The sequence below is a fragment of the Muntiacus reevesi genome, chromosome 2 (assembly GCF_963930625.1).
Source record: "Muntiacus reevesi chromosome 2, mMunRee1.1, whole genome shotgun sequence".
NCBI lineage: Eukaryota > Metazoa > Chordata > Mammalia > Artiodactyla > Cervidae > Muntiacus > Muntiacus reevesi.
In genome coordinates, this window is record NC_089250.1 from 263,928,941 (window position 1) to 263,954,223 (window position 25,283).

At 53.1% G+C, this 25,283-nt stretch overlaps 2 protein-coding genes, 1 long non-coding RNA gene and 1 other non-coding gene across 6 annotated transcripts in view; 1 reads left to right on the forward strand and 3 right to left on the reverse strand.

The window, feature by feature from the left end:
- The window catches only part of ZNF428 (zinc finger protein 428), a 7,561-nt gene extending 4,137 nt beyond the window's left edge, over positions 1-3,424 (reverse strand). The window contains exons 1-2 of one of the 2 annotated variants that reach the window (XM_065926247.1): positions 3,218-3,424; positions 43-265 (exon numbers count right to left, since the gene is read on the reverse strand). In XM_065926247.1, the coding sequence (XP_065782319.1) occupies positions 43-118 (76 nt within the window). In that variant the 5' untranslated portion in view covers positions 119-265; positions 3,218-3,424. Of the gene's footprint in view, positions 1-42; positions 266-2,853; positions 2,969-3,217 lie in introns of those variants that run through there. The other variant, XM_065926248.1, reaches the window with a different exon arrangement.
- LOC136161413 (uncharacterized) lies at positions 3,159-15,439 on the forward strand. 2 transcript variants are annotated; one of them, XR_010661728.1, is made up of 3 exons: positions 3,159-3,292; positions 11,021-11,381; positions 14,615-15,439. It is a non-coding gene; the product is annotated as an uncharacterized lncRNA (long non-coding RNA). The 2 variants fall into 2 exon arrangements; XR_010661727.1 differs by lacking the exon at positions 14,615-15,439 and adding an exon at positions 11,480-11,802.
- On the reverse strand, positions 6,937-21,031 carry CADM4 (cell adhesion molecule 4). Its single transcript, XM_065926245.1, has 9 exons — positions 20,903-21,031; positions 11,210-11,356; positions 10,759-10,911; positions 10,370-10,504; positions 9,569-9,733; positions 9,350-9,440; positions 8,798-8,970; positions 7,825-7,953; positions 6,937-7,325 (listed from the first exon to the last, which is right to left on the reverse strand). The coding sequence occupies exons 1-9, from the start codon at positions 20,964-20,966 to the stop codon at positions 7,216-7,218; spliced, it is 1,167 nt and encodes a 388-aa protein (XP_065782317.1). The 5' UTR covers positions 20,967-21,031; the 3' UTR covers positions 6,937-7,215.
- On the reverse strand, positions 8,063-8,199 carry LOC136161972 (U4 spliceosomal RNA). The gene has a single exon (XR_010661829.1). It is a non-coding gene; the product is annotated as a U4 spliceosomal RNA (small nuclear RNA).
- Positions 21,032-25,283: the final 4,252 nt, after the last annotated feature.

A 25,283-nucleotide genomic window follows, 5' to 3' on the forward strand; every position in this document is an offset into this window, starting at 1 on the left:
TGATATACAAGCCGACACTACCGCCTCTAAGCCCATCTCCACCTGGAGAAAGGTCCTCATCGTCTTCTTCCAAGCTGGCGTAGCCCCCAGTCTCAGCTGGCTCACGGGTCTCTGTCATGGCCGGGGGAGGGGACAGGAGACAGGAGCAGAGCAGAAGCTGGTCAGTGTCCCTCGCTGGCCAGCTTTCCACAGCCACACCTGGCCCACAGGTCCTCTAATGCGGATGTCGGCTGGTAGAGAGGATACTGGACCGGGAAGGAGAGACCTGTGGCGACAATAAATTTTTACATAGCATCTGCCTCCTGGGACTCCGAGTGCTCAGTCTGGGTAAGGCAAAGATGATCCCAGCTCTGTCCTAGGCTGTCTATAGGGCCTTGACTGCAGGCTCTGTCCTTCTTGTAGGCTTTACATTCCCCATCTGGTCTCATTCAATGGGGTGTGAAGGGTAATATTTCAAATTATTTAACAAGGAGTACTAACACGAGCACCAATCAGGACTGAGAGTGGAACACGGGCCTCTTGCCAGGCATTAATTCTTTACTTGCTGGGCTCTGGGTAAGCCTGGAGTTGGGAGAAGACTCCAAATTGGCAAGCAGGGGTAGGGATTACTTGGTATACTGGTAATACACCAACCAGTCTAGAAGTCATTCTGTATTTAAACAACTAGTTGGCTGCGCTGAATTTGTGACTGTCAACCCTAATTCTTTATCAGTTTACACCTTGGCAAGAGGATGTCTAGGTCTGAATCTAAATCTGCCACATTCTAATTGTGCAGCTTCAAGCAAAGGGCCTACTTTCTCTAGTCTATTTCCTCCTAGGTACAAAAAAAATCTTCTAGAGCTTAATCTATGTACTTGTAACCATACTAAGACAGATTACTATCTCCTTTGCACAGATGAGGAAACTGAAGCACAAAGAGGATTAACAAGTAGCCCAAGGTCAAATCGTGGGTGGGTGAACTAGGATTTAAAGCCATGTCATCCTACCTCTCAAAAAAATGATCCTTCAGCTGAAGAGATTTTTTGAAAATTCAGTAGATTCATTGTATCAAATGCTGATAGGTGGCAGGTACTCCATTAATGGTGGCTATTACTATCTCCACCCCAACCCTCTATAAACTCCAGTCATTTCAGACTCTCACCTCTCCCTGTGAACACCAAGATTTTTCACAACTGTGTCCTTAGTCACTCAGTTGTGTCCAGCTCTTTGTGACCCATGGACTGTAGTATGCCAGGCTCCTCTGTCCATGGGGATTCTCCAGGCAAGAATACTGGAGTGGGTTGCCATGTCCTCCTCCAGGGGATCTTCCCAACCCAGGGATCGAACTCAGGTCTCCCGCATTGTAGGTGGATTCTTTACCAGCTGAGCTACCAGGGAAGCCCTTCTTCACAACTGTGGGGCTTAGTAATCCTGCAATTGCTGTCTAGAATGGGCTCCTTCTGACTCTCTGCCTGGAGAACTCTTAATCTCTCTCTGAACCCACCTCAAATACAAGAACCTCTATACTTCTCCCCAGCCAAACACCACCTCTGCCTCTTTGAAGACACCTTCTGACTCTTCTACTTTCTCTCCCTCTTCATCAATACTACACACATACACACGGCACTTCTTTTGTCTCTCACTGTGCTTCTTGACAGCAGAGTGCCAGGCTGAGCAAATTATGAAGGGGCTGGCAGCCTCAGCTGCACCTCTTACCTGCCAAGGCCCGTGCTGGGTATTGGGTAATATGGTGGAAAATACATGATCCCTTCAAAGCCTAAAGGGTCATGTTTAATGCTGGGGACTAAGGAGAAAAAGATTAAGATTGAAGCCTGGAGGAGGCTGGGGAATGGTAAAGCTGGCATCAGTGGCAGGTGAGCTTTCTAAAGACACCTGGATTGGGCTTTAAGGACAGAAAGAATTCATAAACGGCAGAGAAGAGTTCTTTTTTTTTTTTTTTTAAAGAAGAGTTCTTATAATACTCTATTGCCTATAGTGTTAGCCGCTCAGTCGTGTCCTACTCTTCGCTACCCCATGGACTGTAGCCCACTACACTCCTCTGTCCATGGAATTCTCCAGGCAAGAATACTAGATTGCCATTTCCTTCTCCAGGGGATCTCCCCAACCCAGGAATTGAACCTGAATCTCCTGCATTGCAGGCAGATGATTTTTTTTTTTTTCCATCTGAGCCACCAGAGACCCCACTGCCTATAGGGCCCCATTTAATTTGGGAATTCTACTTCATGCCAGGGTAGGTTGCCAGATTTAGTAAATGAAAATATACAACACCCTGTTAAATTTCAATTTCACATAAACAGATGGTCTTTTAGAAATGTACATCTCAAATACTGCATGGAACATAGGTATATTAATCAATTCTTTGTTGTTTATCTGAAATTCAAATCTAACTGGGTGGTCTATATATTTTTTTTTTTTGGGGTGGTCTATATTTTAACTGGGAACCATACACCAGGGACAATCAGCTTCCTATGGGATTACCAAAAGACATTGCTCAGCAGTCCTGCCTACCCTTCCCCAAGCCCACAGCACACTAAGCCCCTTCCAGAGTATTCCAGATGTCAGATGGAAACATTCCTTGGTGCTCAAGTCCCATTCCTACAATGACAATGGGGGCCAGACTGACTTCCACAATCTTAGAAGGGAATAAATGAGACTCCCTCACTACCATAACACAGTGCTGGAGACCCCACAATGTCCAACTCCCAAGACGCCAAGCGCGAACATAATGGGCACCTGTTTCCACAATGCCAGAGAGAGGAAGCAAGAGCAAAACCTTAGGACTATAAGGACCAGTCCCCACAGAGCCCTGCTACTGCAATTTCTCCCAGGATGCCTTGGGCCTGTAACGACCACCTTCCAAGGCGTTCTCCGTCAAAGCACTCCAAGCTCCCAGGACGCTCAGCGGAAGGTGTGTGACAAAAGAGACGGTTCCCCGCAAGAAGCTAGGATAATCCCAGAATGCTCCAGATCCATTAACGACTAGTAGCCAAACTCCCACAATGCTTTAGGGCACGGCGTCCGGTTTTCCCAGGATGCCCCCAGAGCAGCACAGAGCCGCGTGGGGGAAGAAAAGGGAGCCTGGGTCTCGCCCTCGAGTCATCACGGCCCAAGACCGCTGCCGACTCCTCGGTGACGGGAGCCGTCACTCCCATCATGCAGCGCTGCCGTAGTGCCCGCTTCCCAGCATGCCCCGCGCACCTCCATCCCGGACACTCACCGGCGCTGGCGGACCCAGTTCTGGCTCGGCGGCAGCGGTTGCACGCCCAGGCTCTGCGCCTGCGCTGCGAGTGGGGTAGGAGGGAGTGCGAGGGGCGTGAAAAGCCTAGGGCGCTTGCGCGACGAGATAGACCATTCCTGTCGCAGAGTGGGAATGGGGGCTCTCTGGGTCGGGCCATCGATGAGGCTCACGCAGGGGGTTCCGGGCTTTGCCCCTCGCTGTCCGGGTTTACTTGGTACAGTCCGCAGCCGGACCGAACTAGAAAAACGGCAAGGCTCGCGCGTGCATGAGCGCTCGCATGAACGCGCCTACAGATAATAGGATGCTGCGAGAGTGGGGTGGGGGTGCCGGCTCGGCCCGGATCCTGGACCTGAGGCCTGCTCATTTGCATAACCTTAGTGTGGGACAATGGGAGGCTAGGGCGACAATGGGAGGCCTAGGGCGCTGGAGGGGTTGATTTGCATATTCCCCTGAGGGGCCATACTCCGGAGCGCAGAGATTAGCATATGTGGGGCGTGCTGGGGTGGGCTATGGGGCGGGGCGGGGAGGGGGAGGGAAACTGACTCTAGCGCGTGCGCAGAGGGACTGCGGACTAGCGCGAAGCGGGCATCCTCGGTGTAATTGGGATCAGTTTGCATTCGGTGTCTGGGCACAAGGGACGAGACCCTTACCAACCCTCACAACCCTCCCTTCCCACAAGCAGGATAAACATTTATTGTTCTCTTGTGCTAGAGGGCACTATGGTTTCCGCAGCGAGCGTACCCAGCATCTATGCTGACGGCCTCCCAATCAAAGGAAGGAGATTCACATATAATCAGGATCACAACTGAGGGCTTAGACTTGGGATGAGGTAGAGCAGAGGAAGCTGTGGGAGTCACAGGAGGCGCACACCCCAGGGAGTCTTTGGCTCTGGGAAGAGCAAGGACAAAGGCCTAGAGGCAAATTAAAAAAAAAAAAAAAAAACAAAAACGCTGAATGGTTTGAGGAAGTGAAAGCAGTTTAGTATGCCTGGAACACAGTCACGGAGGGGAAGTTCCTCCAGGTGAAGTTAAGAGCCCAGACTTTACGTTGAGAGTATAGGAAGCTATTGCAGCATTCTTAAGTCTTCCTCAAAATGACTCACTTTCCAATTGAAAACTCTCCAATGAGATCCCATTACACTTGGAAAGAAAATCAAAGGCTTTATCAGGTCCCTGGGGCTTCCCTAGCGGCTCAGAAGTTTAAAAATCTGCATGCAATGCAGGAGACCTAGGTTCGATCCCAAGGTCAGGAAGATCCCCTGGAGAAGGGAATGAAAACCCACTCCAGTATTCGTGCCTAGAGAATTCCATGGACAGAGGAGCCTGGTGGGCTTCAGTCCATAGCATCGCAAAGAGTCGGACTAGACTGAGCCACTAACACTTTCACTTCCCTGGTAGCTCAGCTGGTAAAGAATCCACCTACAATGCAGGAGATCCCGGTTTGATTCCTGGGTTGGGAAGATCCCCTGGAGAAGGGATAGGCAACCCACTCTAGTATTCTTGGGCTTCCCTGGTAGCTCAGCTGGTAAAGAATCTGCCTGCAATGTGGGAGACCTGGGTTTGATACCTGGGTTGGGAAGAACCCCTGGAGTAGAAATGGCTGGAGAATTCCATGGAGTGGGGTCGAAAAGAGTCTAGACAGGACTGAGCAACTTTCACTTTTCAGGGGCTATACACCTGGTCTAACCCCACTCATCTCTGACTTCACCCCCATCCCCTCCTCTATCCACTGGGGTCCTGTCTACCTGAGCCTTACCACCTTAGGCACTTGCCCGTTGCTGTTCCCTTTGCCTGAAAATGCTTTCTCCTCTGATCTTTGAATAACTATTTGCTCATCATTCATATCCTGGCAGAGGTGTCAATCTGAGAGGTTTTCTCTGATGTTTCTGAGATAGCACCTCCGGATTGACTCTAGAGAAGTGAGTGGGTTATGAATAAAGCAGGATTGGCTCTCAGAGCCAGTGAGATGATTGCTGAAGCTGAGATTGACAGATGCATGGGGCTTAATTGTCCTGTTCCACTTTTGTATGTTTGATGTTTTCTATAGTAAGTTAAAAGAAAACAGTACCCCATATCCCCTTACTCTGCCTTTTATCTTAATAGTACTTGGGTGTGTGTGTGTGTACGTGTGTACGTGTGTACTCAATCATGTTCAACTCTTTGCCACCCCCTTTGACTGTAACCCCACCAGGCTTCTCTGTCCATGGAATTTTCCAGGCAAGACTACTGGTGTGGGTTGCCCTTTCCTACTCCAGGCGATCTTCCCGACCCAGAGATCTAACCGCCACCTCTTGGTGTCTCCTGCAGGCAGATTCTTTACCATTGCACCACCTAGGAAACCCAGAAGTACTTATGGCAACCTGAAATTGAGTTTTGTTTTGTTTTGCTTCCTTGCTGGAATGTTTTCCTCATAAAAGGAAAGAAGGCAAGAATGGAGTCACTGTTTTTCACTTTGGGGGCTCAGTGCCTAGAACAGGATCAAGTCTGTGGTTAGCACTAAGCTGTCTGGAACATCTAGCTTTTGCCTGTTTTATTCACCGTGGCATCTCCAGCCCTTTGAGCAGCACCTTGTACAAAGTAAGGTTAATATATTTTTTACTTGAAAATAAGAATCACTTGTTTAAAATTTAGATGACTGAATGAGGGGCCAGGAATGCCAGGCTCAGGAGCTTTGACTTGGTCTAGAGGTGAACAGAGAGCTGGCAGGGACAGGTTTTAACAGGGCAAAATGTCAGTAATTGAAAGGTCCTCTGGAGATTGATGTCAGGGGTAGGGATAAGGCAGGGGAAGTGTCCAGGCTATTGGGTGGGGATAGGGTAGCTCAGTGGCTACTGAAGGGACAAGACAGTGCTTTTTGGCTGAAAGACTGACCAGAAAAAACCCAGGTTTCTTGGGAGGGTGGAGGTGTCCTTGGAGATGTAAGGACCCTCTCCTGACCTATACAGTCCACCAGCAATCATCACCCTTCCTCCCCCTCCCTTAGTCCAGCACCCCTCCCAACATGGTGCAGGTCTGGGCAGAGGGACAGACACACAGCCACCCCAAAAACTTGTTCTCTCCTCAGTTTAATGGTGGTTAGTGGGATTGCCGAACCCCCTCCCCTTTCCCCTCCCCGCCCCGTACAAAATGTGTTTTTTTTGTTTTTTTTTTTAAACAAGAAAAAGGGGGCAAAAGCCAGGAATGGGGGGAGGGGGTGCAATCTGATATTTTCATACAGATTTTTTATTTTTTTAATATATTATATATAAAACCATAGAGAGCAATGCACCCTCCCCCCAGACTCCTTTCCCCCTCCCCGGGGGGCCTGGAGGAGAGATGGGGAAGGCCCCCCCAGGAGTGGGTGGACAGAGACAAAGATGGATGGGACAGATGTTGGTGGGGGGGAGGGGAGGAGAGCCCAGGAGCTGGGGAAAGGGGACTGGAGCAAAGTTGGGGCTGTCTCCCTCACCACCCCCATCAAAGTTATGACACAAAGACACAGAATCCCTGTTTCCATGCCCTCCCCCCACCCTTACCCCCACCGTGCAAACATGGCTTTGCAAAGAGGTGCCCAGAGCTCTGTGGAACTCCTACAATGGCTGGCAAGGGGTCTGGAACCCCCAAAGAAATCTCTGTTCCCGTTCCCTGCCCACCCCACCCTTCCCAGAATCTGACCCCTCCCCACAAGACCTGGGACTGCAGCCTAGGGGCATTGGCCTTCCCCCAGTTATCTTACCCCAACCCAATCCCTACCGCCCTCCCTGGACTTAGGGGGTCTGGACCTTTGGCCCTTGCCCCCACATTGGGGGACCCAGACCTCTGGGCCCTTGCTTCTGGCCCTTGTAGAGACCCAGGCAGCCAACACCCCCATCCCTGTCCAAGCGTCTGAGGTGTTAGTGGTGGGGGGAGAAGCCCACCATCCCAGACTCTGGTAAATGTCTTTGCAGCTGGCAGTGGGGTGGACCCCAGCCCAGGCCCAGGCCTGGGGTGGAGGTGGGGTCAGATGAAGAATTCTTCTTTCCTCTTGTGTCCATCGCTGCCATTGAGAAAGGCTTCTCTCGCTTCTCCCTGCTCATCTAGGCCACTGGCCTCATGGGTCAGATAGGAGCCTGAGGGGTGACAGACCCCCCCCCCGGCAGAGGCCACAGATACGTGTGGACCCAGGAGTTGGACGGGGAGGCAGACAAAATACATCAGATGAAGAGGGAGAGATGGAACATACAGGTTGAGGGTCAAGTCCAGGGAAGAGCAAAACGGGCAGAGAGAGAAAAGCAGAATTAGGAGGACTTCACAAGTTCACTGAAAGATCAACCCTTATCCGTCCTCTAGGTAGTATCCCCTTGCTCCGCTCCCACCGAATTCGCCAATTAGGAATTCAAACGTACGTCCTTTATTCAGCTCCAACCCTTCACCCCTTTTAAGTTCCTGGACCTAAAGACCCGCCCCTTTCGGGATCTGGGTCTCAAGTTTCCAATCTTGGATCTAGGCTCCGCCCCCTTGCCCTGGCTCTACGCCCGCCCTCTGTCGAATCGGGTTCTAGGCCCCACCCCCTTCTGGACGCCACAACCAACCACACCCGTCGCTGAATTTGACCCCGCCCCCACTCACCCTTCTGCCGTACCGAGCACCAGACCATGCCCACCAGCACACAGATGATCAGAAACACCAGTAGCGCCAGGATGCCGCCCACAATGGCGTAGGGCACCGACGTCTGAGCCTCTACCACCGCACCAGGGTCTGCCAGAGGGACAGGGCGCAGGCCCAGGTCATCAGAGGACGGTCCCAGCCCGGGCCCATAGCTGGCAATGTCTTAAACCATTCTGCACGCCACGTCCAACCGCGCCCCCTTATGTGCCACGCCTCGCAAATTACCGCCACCTGGTGGGCCCTTTCCCTGGCGCCTTTTTTTTTTTTTTTTCCAATTAGCAAAAATTGCGCCTCAGATAAACCTCATTGGCTACAACACTGCCACTGAGCAAAGCTCCTGGCGCCATTCTTGATGTTCCACTTCTTCAAGGAATGCGTGTTGGTTTGTACACTGCCTGACTTGGGCCCCAGTCATTTCGCTAATACCTACCTGCCTCCTCCCCCCAGAGAAAAAGAAATAGCACATCCTTTTTCTTTGACTTCAGACCTAAGTCTCTTCGCATCTTGTTTAAAACGCTCCAGGTATTTAAACCGCTGATCTAGGGCCCAGCCACTCCAAAATTCCTGCCGCACCGTCATAGGAGCTAAATACATAACACTTCTTTGTGCTACCAACCTCCAACTGCTTTCTATATTTAGCTCAAAATTTTTTACAACAACCCTATGAGGTAGGTGCTGTTGTTTATTTCCACTTTACCGATGAGGAAACTAAGGCACAAAGTTACCTGCAACAGGACGCTGCAGAACAGTCTGGTCCCAGAACTATAAGAACTCTGTGGGCTTTTGACCCCCTGGAATCATTCTTTGCATAGGTCGGAGCCTCAAACACCATCCAATTCATCCTGCCTGTTCCCAAAGCCCAGTCCCACCCAGGACGGCGAGGAGACCCCGGGAGGCCTCGTCCCTACGCTGAGCCCGGCCCTCAGGTCCTCACCGTAGACCACGAGCACATAGAGCGCCCTCGCGTGGCCGTGCTTGTTCGACGCCTCGCAGGTGTAGGTGCCATTATCGGCGGATACCAGGCCGGGCAGCGTAAGCGTCTCCCCGACTGCCTCCGCCCGCTCGGGCAAAGACTCATTACCGCGGTTCCAGCGGATCTGGTTAGGCCTGGGCGGGGATATAATGAGAGGTAGGGACGCAGGTGTCAGCACCCAATTCTGACGTCTCAGAAATCTAGATATGCGACATCTCCAAATAAGAGAATCCTTACTAGACCTTTCATCCTTGAAAACCAAGAGTCCCGAGCCCAACTTCCACCCATCAGCAGGATCTCAGGAAGCCTAGCCCCACCCCCACCCCAGCCTCTTCCACCCTGAGAACCCAGGAGACTGGGGACCCACAGCCTCCTTCCTCACCATCTAGCCCCAGATCCCTTCTTTCTCAGGATTCAGAAGGCTGGGTCTCAGCCCCCTCTGTTCTTCCAGCTTCAGGTGTCCAGGTCACCTATTCTCCGCAGGACCCAGGAATCTCGGACCCCAAAGCTCACCTGGGGTTCCCCGTCACAGCACACGTCAGCACCAGTGTGTCTCCCTCCCTCACCACAGCTTGGGAGGCATGGATCCGGGCCGTAGGGGAGTCTGTGGGCAGGAGTGAGATGGGAAAGTGGTTATCTGGGTTATGCAGGACTAGGAATTCTCCCGGGGACAGGAGGCAGGCGCATTGGAACCCTCTTTCCCCGCCGGGCGCTGGCCTGCCAGGCACTTACACTGCACGTCCAGCACGTACTGCGTCTGCTTGCTGTGTCCGGAGGGTAGCGCCTGGTTCTGCGCCTCGCAGATGACGATACCGCCATCGTCCTTGCGGTCTACACGAAACCGCACCGTGCTTGCCACGCTCCAGACCTTGCCATTTTCCTGGCCGCTGGTCACTCCTGCCAAGCCCCGCCCAGAAACTGTCAAGTCAGGGCTATGGCTCCGCCCACCGAAGGCACAACCTCCCACCTGGCCAATCCTAAAGCAGGCTATTTGCCAAGCTCCACCCCTTACCCACAGCCTCACCTCTAGTCCTCCGAACCACGCCCCTCTCCAAATCAGGCCCCAAACCCCGTGTCTCTTCCCAAAGCTCCTCGCTCTCTCTCCCCACGCCCTCTCATCTAATAATTCATTCAATGGGTATATATTGAGTGGTGGTTTAGTCGCTAAGTCATGTCCGACTCTTGCGACCCCATGGACTGTTAGCCCGCCAGACTCCTCTGTCCATGGGATTTTTCAGGCAAGAAGAATGGAGTGGGTTGCCATTTCCTTCTCCAGGAGATCTTCCCAACCCAGGGATTGAACTTGGGTCTCCTGAGCTGTAGGTGTTCTCCTGCGTTACAGGCAATTTCTTTACCGACTGAGCCACCAGAGAAGCCCAATATATTGAGTAGTAATGTCCGCCAAACCTATGCACTCTTCCTCAAGCCCCATCCATATATAAACAAGCCTTTCCCAAGCCTCACCTCCTGGAACCCTGTCTCGTAAGTCTCGCCCCTCTCCAGCCCACTCCCATCCCCACCGCCAGGTTGTACCTTTCAGTTCCTTTCGGTCCCGGTACCAGCGCAGGAGAGCAGCCGGGCGGGACCGTGGAACAAGACAGCTGAGCTCTACCTCGCCGCCCTCCACCGCCTGTTCCCGGACCTCCACTATAGGATTCTCCGGGGCCACTGCCACAGGGAGAAGGGGACAAGAGGGAGGTCAAGAGAGGGACCAAGGTGGGCTCAGAGTAACCAAACTGCAGGATTCCAGGGAGCAAGGGGAACAAAGCGTCAAACACAGAGGCAAAGGGTCAGGAAAACCGGCCATATTTACTGGGAGCAGATGTCCAGAAGGTTAAAAACAGGCAGGGTCAAGTCTCAGGATAAGGGATGAGCAAAGGAGAAAGGAGACAGGATGGATCTGAGGCGGGGCAGGACGTTACCCAGTACAGTGAGTGTGGCAATTTGGTGGTGGGTGTCCTCTGTGTAGAGCTGGCAGAAGTAGCCCCCCTCGTCCTCCAGGCGAGCATCTGAGAGCCGGATCCGTACCCGGCGCGGGGAGAACTCCTCAAGCTGGAAACGCTCATCCTTCAGGGCTAGAGAGTGAAGAGGTGGGAGTGAACTTGGGGAATCCACACCTCAGAAGTCCCACCTTTCCTCCAGGAGCTTACAGTTCGGCCGTCTCTTTTCTCCAACCACACCCAGGTGTCAAAGGTGCCCACCTAGTTACTCTCTTGGGTACCCAGAATGTTTCAGCCCCTCTCACCCGACCAGGAGTCCAGGCCCCAGCCTCCTCCTCCCTCAGATCCAGGAGACCAGAGTCTCAGCTCTGTCTTCAGTCAGTCCCAGCCCTCTCCTCTTCCAAGACTCAGGCTCTGGAATCCCAGCACGCACCTCGGGTACCATTGAAGAAGAGGGTCTGCCGGGCGGGGTTCTGAATGACAACTATGGATCCATCATACTGGTGCAGTCGGCAAGTTATCTCGGCCACCCCGCCCTCAGCCACTGTCACATTCTCCGTCTGTACTTCCTGTCCTGCCCCTGGACCAGTAGACAGAGAAACAGGGTAAGAGACTCATTGAAGGGTACAATTCAGTCTTTGCTCTCTCCCTCGGATCCTCACCCATCCAAACTTCCAATACCTCTCCTTCCCCTCCCATGCAGTTCATTACACCCAACATTTCCTGTGGGCTGGAATCCAGGAGACGGATAAAACCTGCCCCCTGCTCTAGAGGAGCTGCAGTCAAGATCCAGTGGCTCTAAGGAGTGGGTGGGGGAGCACAGGTCACACTGGGAGCCCAGAGGAAGTGGAGACTAAGACCACCCAGGGAGATGAGTGATCAGAGAAGATTCTAGAAGAAAGCTCCACTGGATCCACATTTTAAAGAGTGAGCAAATAAATAAATAAAGAGCGAGCAATCCACCGGGTATGGGAAACTGTTGTGTGTTCACCAAACCCCATCTTTCACACCTGAGCACATGTTTTAACTTGTCTGCAGAGATGGATGAGATATTCTTCCCATCCCTGTAGAGTTACGTTTGCTGCTCTTCCCGTTTTTTTTTTTTTTTTTTAAGGCTGTGTAGCACAACTTGTGGGATCTTAGTCCCCCAAACAGGGACTGAACCCCCACACCCTGCAGTGGAAGTGTAGAATCTTAACCACAACCACTGAACCACCAGGGAAATTCCTGCTGCTCTTCCCATTAACAAAGCACTCTGACCCTGCGAATCTGGGGAGGGCTTGTGACTTGCTTTGATCAACAGAATTTGCTAGAAGTGATATTGAATGAGTTCTGGAGCCTAGATCTCAAGAGACCTCACAGCTTCCACTCATGCCCTTTTGCTGCTCTGACACTGTTGGGTGAAGATGCCCGGGCCAGCCTCCTTGAGGATGAGAGACCACACAGAGAGACAGAAGCCCAGCACCAAATGCCAGCCACGGGAGTCAGGCCATTATGGACTATCCAGCCCCCGTGGCATCACTGGGTGACTGCAGCCATATGAGTGACCGCAGATGAGACCAAGAGAAGAAGTGCCCAGTTGATCCAATCCAAACTGCTGACTCCCAGAGTCATGAGCAAAAACATAATTGCTGTTCAAAGTCACAATGTTTTGGAGGGACTTCCCTGGTGGCTCAGATGGTAAAAGCATCTGCCTACAATGCAAGAGACCTGGGTTCGATCCCTGGGTTGGGAAGATCCCCTGGAGAAAGAAATGACAACCCACTCCAGTATTCTTGCCTGGAAAATCCCATGGGCAGAGGAGCCTGGTAGGCTACAGTCCATGGGGTCGCAGAGAGTCGGACACGACTGAGCGACTTCACTTCACTTCACTTAACATGGCTAATGTTAACTGGTACAACACACTGAAGTAAAAGTCACTGAGTCATGTCCAGCTCTTTGTGACCCCATGGGCTGTATAGAATTGAATTCTCCAGGCCAGAATACTGGAATGGGTAGCTGTACCCACTCCAGGGGATCTTCCCAATGCAGGGTTCAAACCCAGGTCTTTCACAGTGCAGGCAGATTCTTTACCAGTTGAGCCTCCACGGAAGCCCTCAAGGGACAACACACTATTAGGCTACATTTCCTAGGATCCCTTGTGCTTCCGTGGGGCCCCATGACTGATTTCTGGCCAATAGGCTGTAGGCAGAAGAAAAACACCTCCTCCAGCCTGGCTCATCTCACCCGCAATCCTTCATACTGGCAGAATGGGGAGGACCCCTAGGAGCCCAGAGGAGAATAGGATTATGAGCTGGAAGGAGTCCGAGGCCCTGACCTTCCACCCCGTGTTACCTGCCTGCAGAGGACTTGTAGCATGAGCGAGAAATACATTTTTTGGTTAAGCCATTGAGATTTCAGGGCTGTTGTTACAGCAGTTAACTTACTCTGATTAATCCATCAGAGGAATGAAGTAAGGGATTAGTAAGGGGGTGTTTCCAGCCAAGTAAACAATGCAGAGTGAAGCTCAAAACTGAGATTAATCATCATCAGCATTATCAATGTCGCTGTCATCTTCAAAATAACAATAACCATCATAGCAACTGTTTATTAGGCAATTTCTGTTCCAGGCTTTGTGCTAAGGGCATTACCTATATAATTTCCACTTAATCATCACAATACCTGAATAAGGGAGGCACTATTATCAATCCCCACCTTTTTTTTTTCCAGTTCTCATTTTTTAGATGAGAAAATTTGTTCCAGAGCGAGAAAATGACTTGGCCAAGGTCACAGCCTGACAGTGGCAGAGGCAAGATCTGCCTCGAGGTCTCCCAATTCTGCATCCTGCACCCACACCCACTCCTGCTTGTCTGGGTGAAAGGTGTCCAGCATTGGTGAGGATTGTGGCATGTGCTTGTGAAGGGTCTCAGTCAAGCTACAAGATCAGCTTTTATCCTGAAGGCCAGGAACTGAAGCAGGAAAGGGCCATGATCAAATTTGATTATTCACTTTTTTTTGGCCATGTCATGCAGCACATGGGATCTTAGTTCCTTGACCGGGGATCAAACTCATACCCCCTGCACTGGAAGCAGGGAGTCTTAATCACCAGACCACCAGGGAAGTCCTTGGTTATTCACCTTTAAATTCTGGATAACTATTCTTTCCTATCTCTTACATTCTGTCTCATTCATTCATTTGTGCTGCAGGGAGGTTTTCAGGGGCTGGGTGCCCAGGGATGAGTCAGATGAGGTCCCTGTCCTGGAAGGCCTTCAAGATTTATGGGGAGGTAGACATAAATCCCATCAGAAGTGTTTCAGTCCCTGTAAGAGGGATAGGTAACCTGATTTGGGGGCTGAAGGGTGGAAAAGATTAATTCCGGAGGGCAGGGAGAAAGCAGAGACAGCTAGCTTCCTAGTCAGTATACACTCTTCCCTTTCTCTTTAGTAAAAGAATCCTGATTGTATTTTATGGTTGCCCTGTGCTGTGCTCATCAACTAAGTCATGTTCGACTCTTTGCGACCCCACACCAGGGACTGTCCAGCCCAGCAGGCTCCTCAGTCCATGGGATTTTCCAGACTAGAATACTGGAGTGGGTTGCCATTTCCTCCTCCAGGGGATATTCCCAACCCGGGGATCGAACCCACATCTCCTGTGTCTCCTGCATTGGCTGGTGGATTCTTTACCACTGAGCCACCTGGGAAGCCCTTACGGTTGCCCTACATCCAGCAGAAAGAGAAATTTCCCAGACTCCCTTGCAGCTAAGTGAGGCCACGTGATAAAGTTTTGTCCGACTAGATATCAGGAAAAGTGTCCTTTGATCATTTGAGGGGACTTAAAAAATTTTTTTTTGCCATGCCAGGTCTTAGTCACAGCATGTCAACTCTTAGTTGTGGCATGTGGGATCTAGCCCCCAGACCAGGGATCAAACCCAGGCTCCCTGCATCAGGAGCACGGAGTCTCAGCCACTAGATCACCATGGAAGTTGCAAGAGGACTTTTTAAAGAAAGGGGACAAGTCCTTTTTCCACCTGGTCACCTTTGTGCTGCCTGAAACTAGGATGCGATGGAGTTCGGGAACTGAGAACTGGAAGATGCCTGGGTCTCTGGTGATGATGTGGAGCTGTCATAAAAGCCTCGGATACCAACTTCCGGCTTCTTTTATCTTTGAATGTAATGTTTTGTGAATTTAAGGCCCTCTTAGGGGTTTATCTAGCACTTTCCTGAATAGTAATCTTAATATGTCCAATCCTGGCACTAAACATTTTCCTTCTCAAGTTTTCTCAGTCTCAGTAAATGTCACAACCTGGTTGCTCAGGCCAAAACACCTAAAAATCATACACGCTTTCACCCTTTCCCTCATCTCTAACACCCACTCCATCAGCAAGATCTATCCATTCTGCTAAAATATATCCCAAACCTGTTCACCTTTGTCATATCATCCAGTGACACTATCTCTGGCCTGGTCCTTCAAGAGCTACTTGTGAGTCTCCCTACTTCCATACCTTTCTCCCGGCAAGACCAGTCTTAACACATCAGCTGGATAGTTGCAGTGCATGGGCTTTTCCTGTGGTGGAGCACAGGCTCTAGAGTGCGCAGGCTCAGTAGTCACAGCTCATGGGCTTAGTTGCCCCAAGACATGTGGGACCTTCACTTAGACCAGGGATCAGACCCAGACCTCCTGCATTGGGAGCGTGGACCACCATTAGCCACTGGACCACCAGGGAAGTCCCCAGAACTCTTTCTATTTCATCACCACTGTTTTATATCCTGTATGGAACTTTCACTGAAATTGTTTTATTCATTTGCACACTTGTTGGTTGTCCCCCATTACTCGAATATACACCCCCACGAAGGCAGGATTGTAATCTCTTGGGTTTGTTGCTGCACCCTAGTGCGTGGAAGTGTGCTTGACCCTTGATAAATATCTGGGGAGACTGATGCCTGAATCTCACGTGCTAGGCATTTCAGCCTCACGACAACTTTGTGACAGGACATTATTCTCATCTTAAACACTTGGGCTGATCCCAGATGGACCACTTGCCATCTATGTGACCTGGGACAAATGGCTTAAACTTCCTGAGCCTCAGATGCCCCGTCTGTAAAGTGGGGATGACGCCAGGGCCTGATTCACAAGAATCAGCCCAGAACCTGAGGCTCAGGGAGCCCTCTGTGATGCTGTTATTCCAACCTCCAGAAACATGCTTATTCCTGTGAAAACTGAACTGGCCTGTTTGCACATCCGGGCACTTTTTTAAAAAACATCTTGAAGGCTATCCGTGGATCCTGGTCCTCAGGACTAGCCCTAGAGCTAGCCCCCCATTTTACAGATGCAGAGAATGAGGCTCAGGGGTCCCAGGCAAGTCAGTGGCAGAAACTCAACATCTCTTGGGAGCCCTCAGGACCTCTGGGTCTGCAACCCACCCCCCAAGCGTATCCCCTGCTCTCTGCTTTAGGGAGCACATGGGGTAAGGGTGGGGGGCTTTTGTTTTATTCCCTCCCCCTCCTGAGGAGTCAGTAACCAACAGTGTCTGTGCCTGGAATATTAATGTCCCAGGAGCTTTTGTTTCGGGGTTGGGGGGTGGTGAGGCAAGACTTTCTGGTCAGCGAGGGGTTGAGCTTTGGTGACTGGGGCACTGGCCCTTTAAACTGCCTGGAAAAAAGGGACTAGGGAGGGTTTGGGAAAGAGTGGCTGAGCAGGTGATGTGTAGAGACCCAGAGTCCAACACTCTCCTCCTTTAGACCCAGGAATCCAGCCCCCCAACTGCCTCCTCTCCCAGGATCCGGGAGTCCCAGGTCCTAGCTTCCTTCTCCATCAGGATCAGGAATCTGGGTTCTCAGCATCTTCCCTCAAATCCAGAAGTCGCAAGCCCCCAGCCTTCTCCCTCCTCAAACCCAGGATTCTGGGCCCTCAGCCCCCTCTTCCTTCAGGAACCAGGGGTCCAGACTACACAGCTGGTGGATGCTTCCACGGAGACTAAAGAGAGTGGGGGGAGCACTTCCTGGGTCCTGAGTCAGCGAATACCCAAGGGAGTCTCAAGGTCACAGTTCCGGGAAGGTCACAGCCGCCCCCTCCATAGCCTCTCCCCAGGGGGCTCATGGCATCCTGCCTTCTCCCCCCCCATCCTCCCCTAGGGAGGTGGTACATCCCTGCGTCCTGACAGAACCCCCCCCAGCCCCCCATCAATGGCGGAGTCCGAACATCCTCACACAAAGCATCAATTCTTCCCCAGCTCAGCCTTGTGAAGGCGCCTGTATTCGCAGGACCTAGGCATCAGGGTCCCAGCCCCTCCTCCCTCAGAAACCTGGAGTGGGACCCCCACCCAGGACTTCCTCTCTCAGGACTCAGGAGTCTGCACTTGCGCCCCACCCTCCATCAAGACCCAGGAGTCTGGGATCCCAGTGCCCATCTCCCTCTGGACCCAGGAGTTCAAGCCCCCCAGCCCCCTCCTCCCTCAGACCCAGAGTCCAAGACCCCAGCCCCTCCTCACCCTAACACAGATCCCCTAGACTTCTGCTCCCTCAGACCCAGGACTCTAGGCCCCCGGCTCCAGGATCTCCTGGGAACTTTTGGCTCCAGGGCCACAGCCGTCAGCCCCCCAGAACCACAGCCCTGACTCCTTAGGCCTCTTGTCCCCCTTCCCTCTGTGAGGCAAGCATCAGGTGGGGGCGTCGAGGTGAGTCAGCAGCCTCGCATACAAAGTTCCCCCTGTGGTCCCCACGTTCCTGGGATATTCAGAACTCCCTGGATTCCGGGCCTCCAGCCCAGTCAGGGGGTGGGGGAGTCCTCCGGAGGTTCCCCCTGGGTGTGGGGTCAGGGGAAGAATTCCTGCTCCAGGAAGGGTGCACTGAGCCCTCGCTGTCTTCTCTTCCACCCCCAGCACCCTCTATATTCACCCCCGTCCAGAAGAACCCGGGCTCTGCCGCCGCCCTCTTGCCCCACTGGGTGTCTACTCAGGCGCCTGTGCCTGGTTCCTCTAGAGGACCTACGGGCCTGGGGTCTGCACGGGCGGGAGCCAGTGGGTGCTCGGGTCGGGTCGCGCTGCCACAGGCCACTGGGCACTAGCGAGATCGGCCTCCCACCCCCACCCCACCCAGAGAGAGAAAGCTGCCTTTGTGTTCCCCAAGATGGGGACAGGCCAGGCTCGCACGACATTAACCCACCCCAGGCCCCAGCCCTGCTGCATCTAAGGTCTTGGAATCCCTCGGGGAACCTGACCCCCTGCTCTGGGGACGCAGGCATCCAGCTCATGGGTGGGTGGAGGCCAGAGGCAGAACCCTGCTTCTCAGAGTGGCCGGCCCAAACTTTAGGAGGCGGGGAAGAGCGAGTCCCTGGGAAGGGAAACATTATTCGGGATTAACAAACTCTCCCTCCATCAGCCCACCCCACCCCCCCAACTCTGAGTAGCCTCTTCATCTTTTCTTTGGATCTGGAGGTCTGTTTCCCGTGCTCCCTTCTGGGCCATCCAGTCCCTGGCCTATGGGTCTCTGCTTCTGCCTGCCTGCATCTCTAGGCAGGCAACCCATCCGTCTCTCAATCCCTCTTGCCCGTCCACCCTGGACCCTTCTTTCTGTTGGCATACATCTCATCATCCTTTTCTGATATTGCTGGTAGATGAGGGAGCCAGGGGGAAGAGAATACAGTTTTGAAAGGGTGTAAATGAACCCCAGCTCCTGTCTCTACTCCTGCTGGCTGGCCAAGGTGAGAGGGGAAGGGGAGTGACAAAGAGGGGAAGGTGAGGACCACGGACACCTCCAAGAATCCGGTGGCCAAAGCCATTCAGAAATAGCCAATGAAAAGGAAAGCAGGCAGGGCCCCCTGGGATCAGATACTTCAGCTGCCTACCCCACGCTTTACAGGAGGGGAAGTGAAGATCAGAGTGGGATGGGGCAGGGGCAGACCCAGAACTACACCCGAGCCGGTTCCAGAGTGCTTCCGATGACACCTAGCTCTCTCCCAACTGGTAAAGTCCCCCGTCATTTCATCTAGAGAAAGTTGACAGAAGGGATTAGGGACCAGGAAGCAGAGACTTTAAAACCACAGGAGGGACAAGCCTGGAGAGCTCCCTCCCAGAAGAGCTGGCGAAAAGATTCTGGACCTGGGGAGGTGGTCCTCTTAGGCAGTATTCGGATTCTGAGAATCCAATCTCCCACGATTCTAGACCTCAGAGGTGTCAAGATTCGGGATCTCCGAGAGGTAAAGGTTTCAGAGTTTTGAAGGTGTCAGGAGGCTAGAATGCAAATGCCAGCGAGGCTCTAGAATTTTAAAGGAGTCAAGAGTCTAAAGACTTTGGGCTTCTGGGAGCCAGTGGTTCTAAAACACCCTCAAGTTCTCTGTTCACTGGATTCAATGGTTCTAGGAGTCTATGAGCTGGCCTAACAACGAAAGAAAGAGAAACAAAAGTGGATGGAGATGTAGCTTAAGTTCTAAAGCGCCCATCCGGGAAATTGTGGCTTGTCTACAAAGCAAGGAGGTAATGGTGAAAGTTCTGAAGCGATGACAGAAGACTATAGCAGAAAGCAAGGTGGAGGGTGACAGGCCCACACTCAGCCCGTCACTTTGCCCTGAGGAGAGGAGAAGCACACTTGGCCTCAGCTCTGGAGTGGGGAAGGTGTCACTGCACCCAACTTGCCAGCAACTCCTTCGGGTATCCAAGCTGGAGTTCCTTTCCTTTCAGGTCACTGAGTTCAATACCCTCACTTTACAGAAAGGGAAACTGAGGCCCCAAGATAGAAGGGTGCTTGCCATTGGCTACACTGGCAAATGGCATGAGCCAGAATTTAAACCCAGGCAGGCCCCCAAACCTGTGCCATCTGGTCACAGCTCCCACATTTCTACAGGACCTCTGGCCCTCCCACTTCTGCTCAGCTACCTCCCTGTTATCCGTTCCCCGCCACCCCAAGCGGCTTCCCCCACCGGGGAGGGGGTGACCGGTGGCAGGAACCAGGCACACACAATGTGAGAGTGTGGGTGTGGGGGGTGACATTTCCTGACCTTGTCCTGGGTCTCAGGGTCACCCTGTCTTGGAGGACTCCAGCTTTTCACAGTGCATGATAAGGGTACATGGAGGGCTCCCTGGATGTCCTGGAGGGGGCTTTTCTGTAGATAGTGGCCCGGGTGTGTGAATGGTTGGGGAGGGGCAGCGTTTGGAAGGCATCTGTTGGATCCACGTGTGTGCCCACATGCCAAGGTTCCCCACACACTTCTTCTCATACACACACACACACACACACACACACACACACACACACGCACACATTTCCCTCCAGGGCCCTTCAGGATGCCCTGCCCGACTCAGTTCCTCTCCAGGGGCACAGAGAGATGCAGAAATGAAGGATGGTGATGGGGAAGTCCAGGATGGAGGATGTGACAGTAGATAGGGGCGGCAAAGAGACCGGGGACAGGGACACAGTGGGACAGACAGACAGGAGAGAGTGGGGAATGAGGCAGACAGATGACAGGGAGGGCTAGAGAACCAGGAATGATAGAAGGAGAGGGGACAAGGGAATGGGACAGATGGGGGACAGAGCAGCAGAGGTGACAGAGACAGGGCAGAGAGGGAGGGCAGAAATACAGGGGCACAGAGCAGGGGATGGAGAGGATGCTGGGGGGCGGGCAGAGTGACCCAGTGAAAGGGGACAGGGACCAAGGGACAGAGGTGGGGGACAAAGACAGGCTAGAGAGCCGGGGGACAGGGGACAAGGAGACAGGGGGACAGACAGAGAGACGGACAGTCTTGGAGACAGAGGGACAGAGGACAAGGGTAGGGGGACAAGGAGAGAGACTGGGGGACTCAGAGACGGGCGGACAGAGGGACACTGGGATCGGACAGAAGGACAGCGGGGCCGGCCTCGAGAAGGCTGGCTTGGGGCTGGAGGGGGGTCTCGGGCCCTTTGTCCCTGCCGGGATCAGGGCCTGTGCGGGGTTGGGGGGGCTGCGGCACGGTGGCCGGGCCTGCGCCCCCTCCCCCGCTCGCGGCTCTCGGCTCGCGGCTCCCGGCCCGCGCTGCGCTTTGTCCCGGGGAGGGGGGCCCCGGCCCGGCCCCGCGCGCATTGTTCGGCCTCTGCGGCCCCGCGACCGCCCGGCTGTCACCGCGGCGCGCCCCCCGCCACGACCCGGCCAGCCGGCCGACCCCGGCCCCCGACCCTACCTGGCCCCGCCGCGGCCGCCCACAGCAGCAGCAGCGGCCACTGGAAGCGCCGGGCCCGGCCCATGGTGCCGCCGCCGCCGCCGCCGCCGCTCGCTCCCGGCCCGGCACCTGCACCGCCCGCGCCGCCCGCCCCGCCCCCCGCGCCCCGCCCCCTGCCCGCCCGGGGGGCGGGGCGCCGAGGCCGGGGCGGGGCGGGGCCGGCGCGGGGGCGGGGGCGGGGCGACGCGGGGAGGCCCCGGGCAACGCGGGAGAGGGTACCTTTAGAGGATGTGGGGAGTCGGAGGGGGAGCTGCGCCCGAGAGCTCGGGGGCCCGGGGGCGGGGGCGAGCAGGGGGCGTGTGCCGGGGGGCCCCCGCGGCCAGAGAGTGCGGGCGCTGGGTGAGGGCAGAAGTGGTGGGCGATGATGCCGAGGGGAGCGCGGGCAGGTGCTGTGAGGGGCAGTGTGTCGTAGGAAAGGTGGGGGTGCTGTTGCAAGGATGCGCCAAGGTGCGGGTGGGTGCGGAGGGGAGGGAGTTGAGTGAGGATGTGTGTGAGGCTGTGAGCGTCCAGGGAGAGGGAGTTTGCTGGGGAAAGTGAGTGGGAGAGGTGCTCCCCGGACAGGTGGAGGTATTCCGTGTGTGAAGGTGAAGGGGGGTGCACATATTCCACAGGGGAAGTGAACGTATTCTGGAGGGGGAGTGAAGGTGAAGGTGTGAGCATGGAGTGGGGTATAGGAAAGGTGAGAGTGAGACGTAGTCTGTGGACAGGTGAGTGTGAGGTTGAGAGTGTCATGTGACAGGCTGTGAGCTGAGCCACCTTGAGAGCGAAGGCAACAGCCTGCTGTCTGGGCAGGTCCTGGACCTCCCAGGGCAGGGCTAGGCTGGGCTGGGGTCAGGTCTCACCCTTCCACCGGTCCTCACCCGGAAACTCCGTGTTTCTGCATCATTCCTGGGGTGGGAGAGGCTCTGGTGGACGCCCAAGCGTCTAGCCTCCCCACCCTGCGTCCCTACTCTTCCGGCCTCGACTGTCTATGCGCTCTCCCATCGTTGGTGCTGACTCACTCCTCCAGACTTGAGTCCCTTTTCCCTCCTGGGAGGTGAGTCTCCCCGAGCCCCCTTCTGTGGGACTTTGTAGACCTGGTGCAGGGTTATCAATCACCCTCATGAGCCAGGAAGAGTGAGAAACCAGAGAAGGTAGGAGATGTCAACCTCTTCTACCATCGTTTGACAATCAGGGAAACTGGGATATGCCAACTGTGAGAATGCTTTATCTCCATCACTACCCCAAACTCCTCCATTCAGGCCCTCCAACGGACTCCAGCTCCTGGTACCCTTCCTGTTCTCAGTCCCCAGCATCCTCTCTCTCCTTGGGACCCAAGCTCCCATCAGTCTCTATGTGCGCAGGACCACAGCTCCAAGTGACTTCTTTCCAATTCTCACTTTCCCTTTCTGTAAACTGCAGAAAGGTGTTGGGTTGGATAATCTCCAGTCCTCCCAGAGCTCACAGTCTGTGTTGAGATAGGTGGCAGAGAGGTGTCCAACCTGGATTTGGGATACTGGGTTAGGGAGTAGCTAAGGGTTGTCTTTCCTCTCAAGAACCTATAGGTCCCCCACTCATGGTTCTACCCAGTGTCTCCTACTCCAACTCCAGAGAACCCTGGAGGATGTTGGTTTGGCTCTCATCTGTCTTTTTTGGGCCCCACCTTTTCTTCCACATGAGGTTGTCCTGTCCCAGTCCTACTCCAAGTTACTGTATCCATTGGGATTTTCATGCAAGTGATGGAAAATTCAACCCAACTGGCTTAAGAAAAAGAGGATTGTTTCACACATAAAAAAAGTCTTGGGTGTGATTGACTCCAGCATGATCTGTCCTAAGGATAAATGGTCCCCTTGTGTAGTAGGATGACTGGTCAATACCCCTGGGACCACATATTTGGGGCTTCATATTTGCAGAGGGGTAGAGAGAAAAAAAGGGCTTCCCAGGTGGCGCTAGTGCCAGCCAATGCAAGAGATGCAGGTTTGATCCCTGGATCAAGAAGATCCCCTGGAGGAGGACATGGCAACCCACTCCAGTATTTATGCCTGGAGAATCTCATGGACCTCTGAGCCTGGCAAGCTACAGTCCATGGTGTCGCATAGAGTCAGACACGAATGAAACCGCTTAGCACACACTCACAGAGGTATATGCCTGAGCTTCCCGGGTGTCGCTGGTGGTAAATAATCCGCCTGCCAGTGCAGGAGATGCTAGAGATGTGGGTTCAATCCCCGGGTTGTGAAGATCCCCTGGAGTAGGAAATGGCAGTATTCTTCAGTATCCTTGCCTGGAGAATCCCGTGGACAGAGGAGCTGGCGGGCTATGGGTCATAGGGTCGCAAAGAGTTGGCCACGACTGAAGCGGCTTAGCACAGCACACAGCACAGAGAGAAAAAGACAGGCAGACTGAGAGAGCCAGGCTGTGGGATCCTGAGCGGAGATAAGAGACTTGAAGAAGCTCCTTCAGCAGAATGAGGAAATATTTTTTTTCCTTAGAACCCTCCTTGAAACCTTCCATTGGGTCTCCTTGGTCCAGATAATGCCGCCTGCCTATTACTGAACCAACACCAATGGCCAGGAGATGAGATGAAACTGATTAAATTAGATATGAGCCACAGGCTCCCTCTACCCCCAGGTCAGAGGTGAAATTAGATTTCTCAAGCAGAAGTAGATACTGGGGAGACAGTTGCTGTCCCTGCTATTTTGGGTGCCGGGGTGGGCTGCGTGCTGTGGGCTTGACCATTCTTGGGTTTTTGAAGTCTTGGGATTGTTCAGAGTTTGCTATTTGCTTTCTCAGCATCGTTCTGCAAGATAATAGAAAATATATTGGTCTCTGCCCCTGGTTCCTGACACAGAGCTCCTGAAACCCTTGTAATTACCTAAGTGATAAGAACACCAGGAACAGCTTTTGTTCTAATATTTAGTCTTTGACCCTAGCTCCTAACTCAGGTCTCCTGAAAGCCTTGTCATTTCTTGGGTGATAAGAGTGTCTTTTGTTCTAATATGTGACTTATGGTGGACTCCTAAATGAGGGCTGGTCCCCAAAAAGACCCAACTATGATAACAAACTTGAGATTTTCAGCTCCACTCCCCATTCTCTTGAGACGGGAGAAGGGCTGAAAATGGAGCGAAGGATCCATGATGCCTTCGTTATGAAGCCTCTGTAAAAATCCCAACAGCATGGGGTTCAGGGAGCTTGTGGGTTGATGAAGTGACCGCGTGAAAAGAGAACGGAAGCTGTATGCCCCTGGGCACAGACCTTGCCCTGTGCATCTCTTCCATCTGACTGTTCATCTGTATCCTCTATCATATTCTTTTATATTAAAGGTAAGTCACTGTTTTCCTGAATTCTGTGAGCCACTCTAGTGGGTTAATCAGACCTGAAGAGGGGATCATGGGAACCTCTGGTTTGTAGCCAATTGGTCAGAAGCACCACAGTCTGGACTTCTGATTGTCATTGGAAGTGGAAAGTATGGGACTGAGTCCTTAATCTGTGGGGTCTGAGGCTATTTCTGGGTAGACAGTGTCAGAATTAAGTCATAGAGCAGCCAGCCAGGGTCACAGAGAATTTCCTGGTGGGGGGAAGCACTCCCCACATTTGATGACCTGAAGTGCTGTGAGTGTGATCCTCGTGTGAGAGTCAAGGAGAAACACAGAAGAAAGACACAGAAGGGAGAAACTGAGTTGTTCCCTCTACAGAAAGAAGACTGGGTGGGCATTTCCCCCCAATACGTGTTGTTCCCTCCTCCTTTGTCCTTTCCTAAGAGAATCCTGATTTTGTTCAAGCATCAACTTTTCTTTAACAGCCAGCTGATGTGCGGGAAGTCCTAGGAGTAGGGTCTGAATATACTTTGTTAAATAGTGTGGCTCCATGCCCACTTCCAGTGCAAGGGGTGGGGCATGAAACAAATCAGGCAAATAAAACGCGGGAAAGGCAAGTCACCCTGGAAGTTTTTGGATAAGCTTTCTTTGTTTTAAAAAAGAAGAGAAGAGATGGCCCTTTGTTATTGCTTCCAAATGTGGGTGTGATGCCTGGAACTGCAGTGGCCTTCTTGGGGCCATGAGGCAGATATGCTTGAATGGATCCTTTAGGACATAATGGAAACACTGAATAAGTCAAGCCAGGAACTGCTCTAACTCATGATCTCTTCTGTGAGATCATCAATTTCCTCTTTGTTTCAACCATTTTGAGTTGGGTGTCCTTTTAAATACAGCCCTGACCGCCATATTGCCTGCAATTCAGATAGAATACATGGAGGCAGCCCTGCTTACAGATTAAAACATTTTAAGTGGTAGTTTTCTTTTTCAGTTGCTTCCCCATCCTTGTGATAGGATCTCTCTCATAGAGGTTGTTTTCTCAGCTCCGCCTG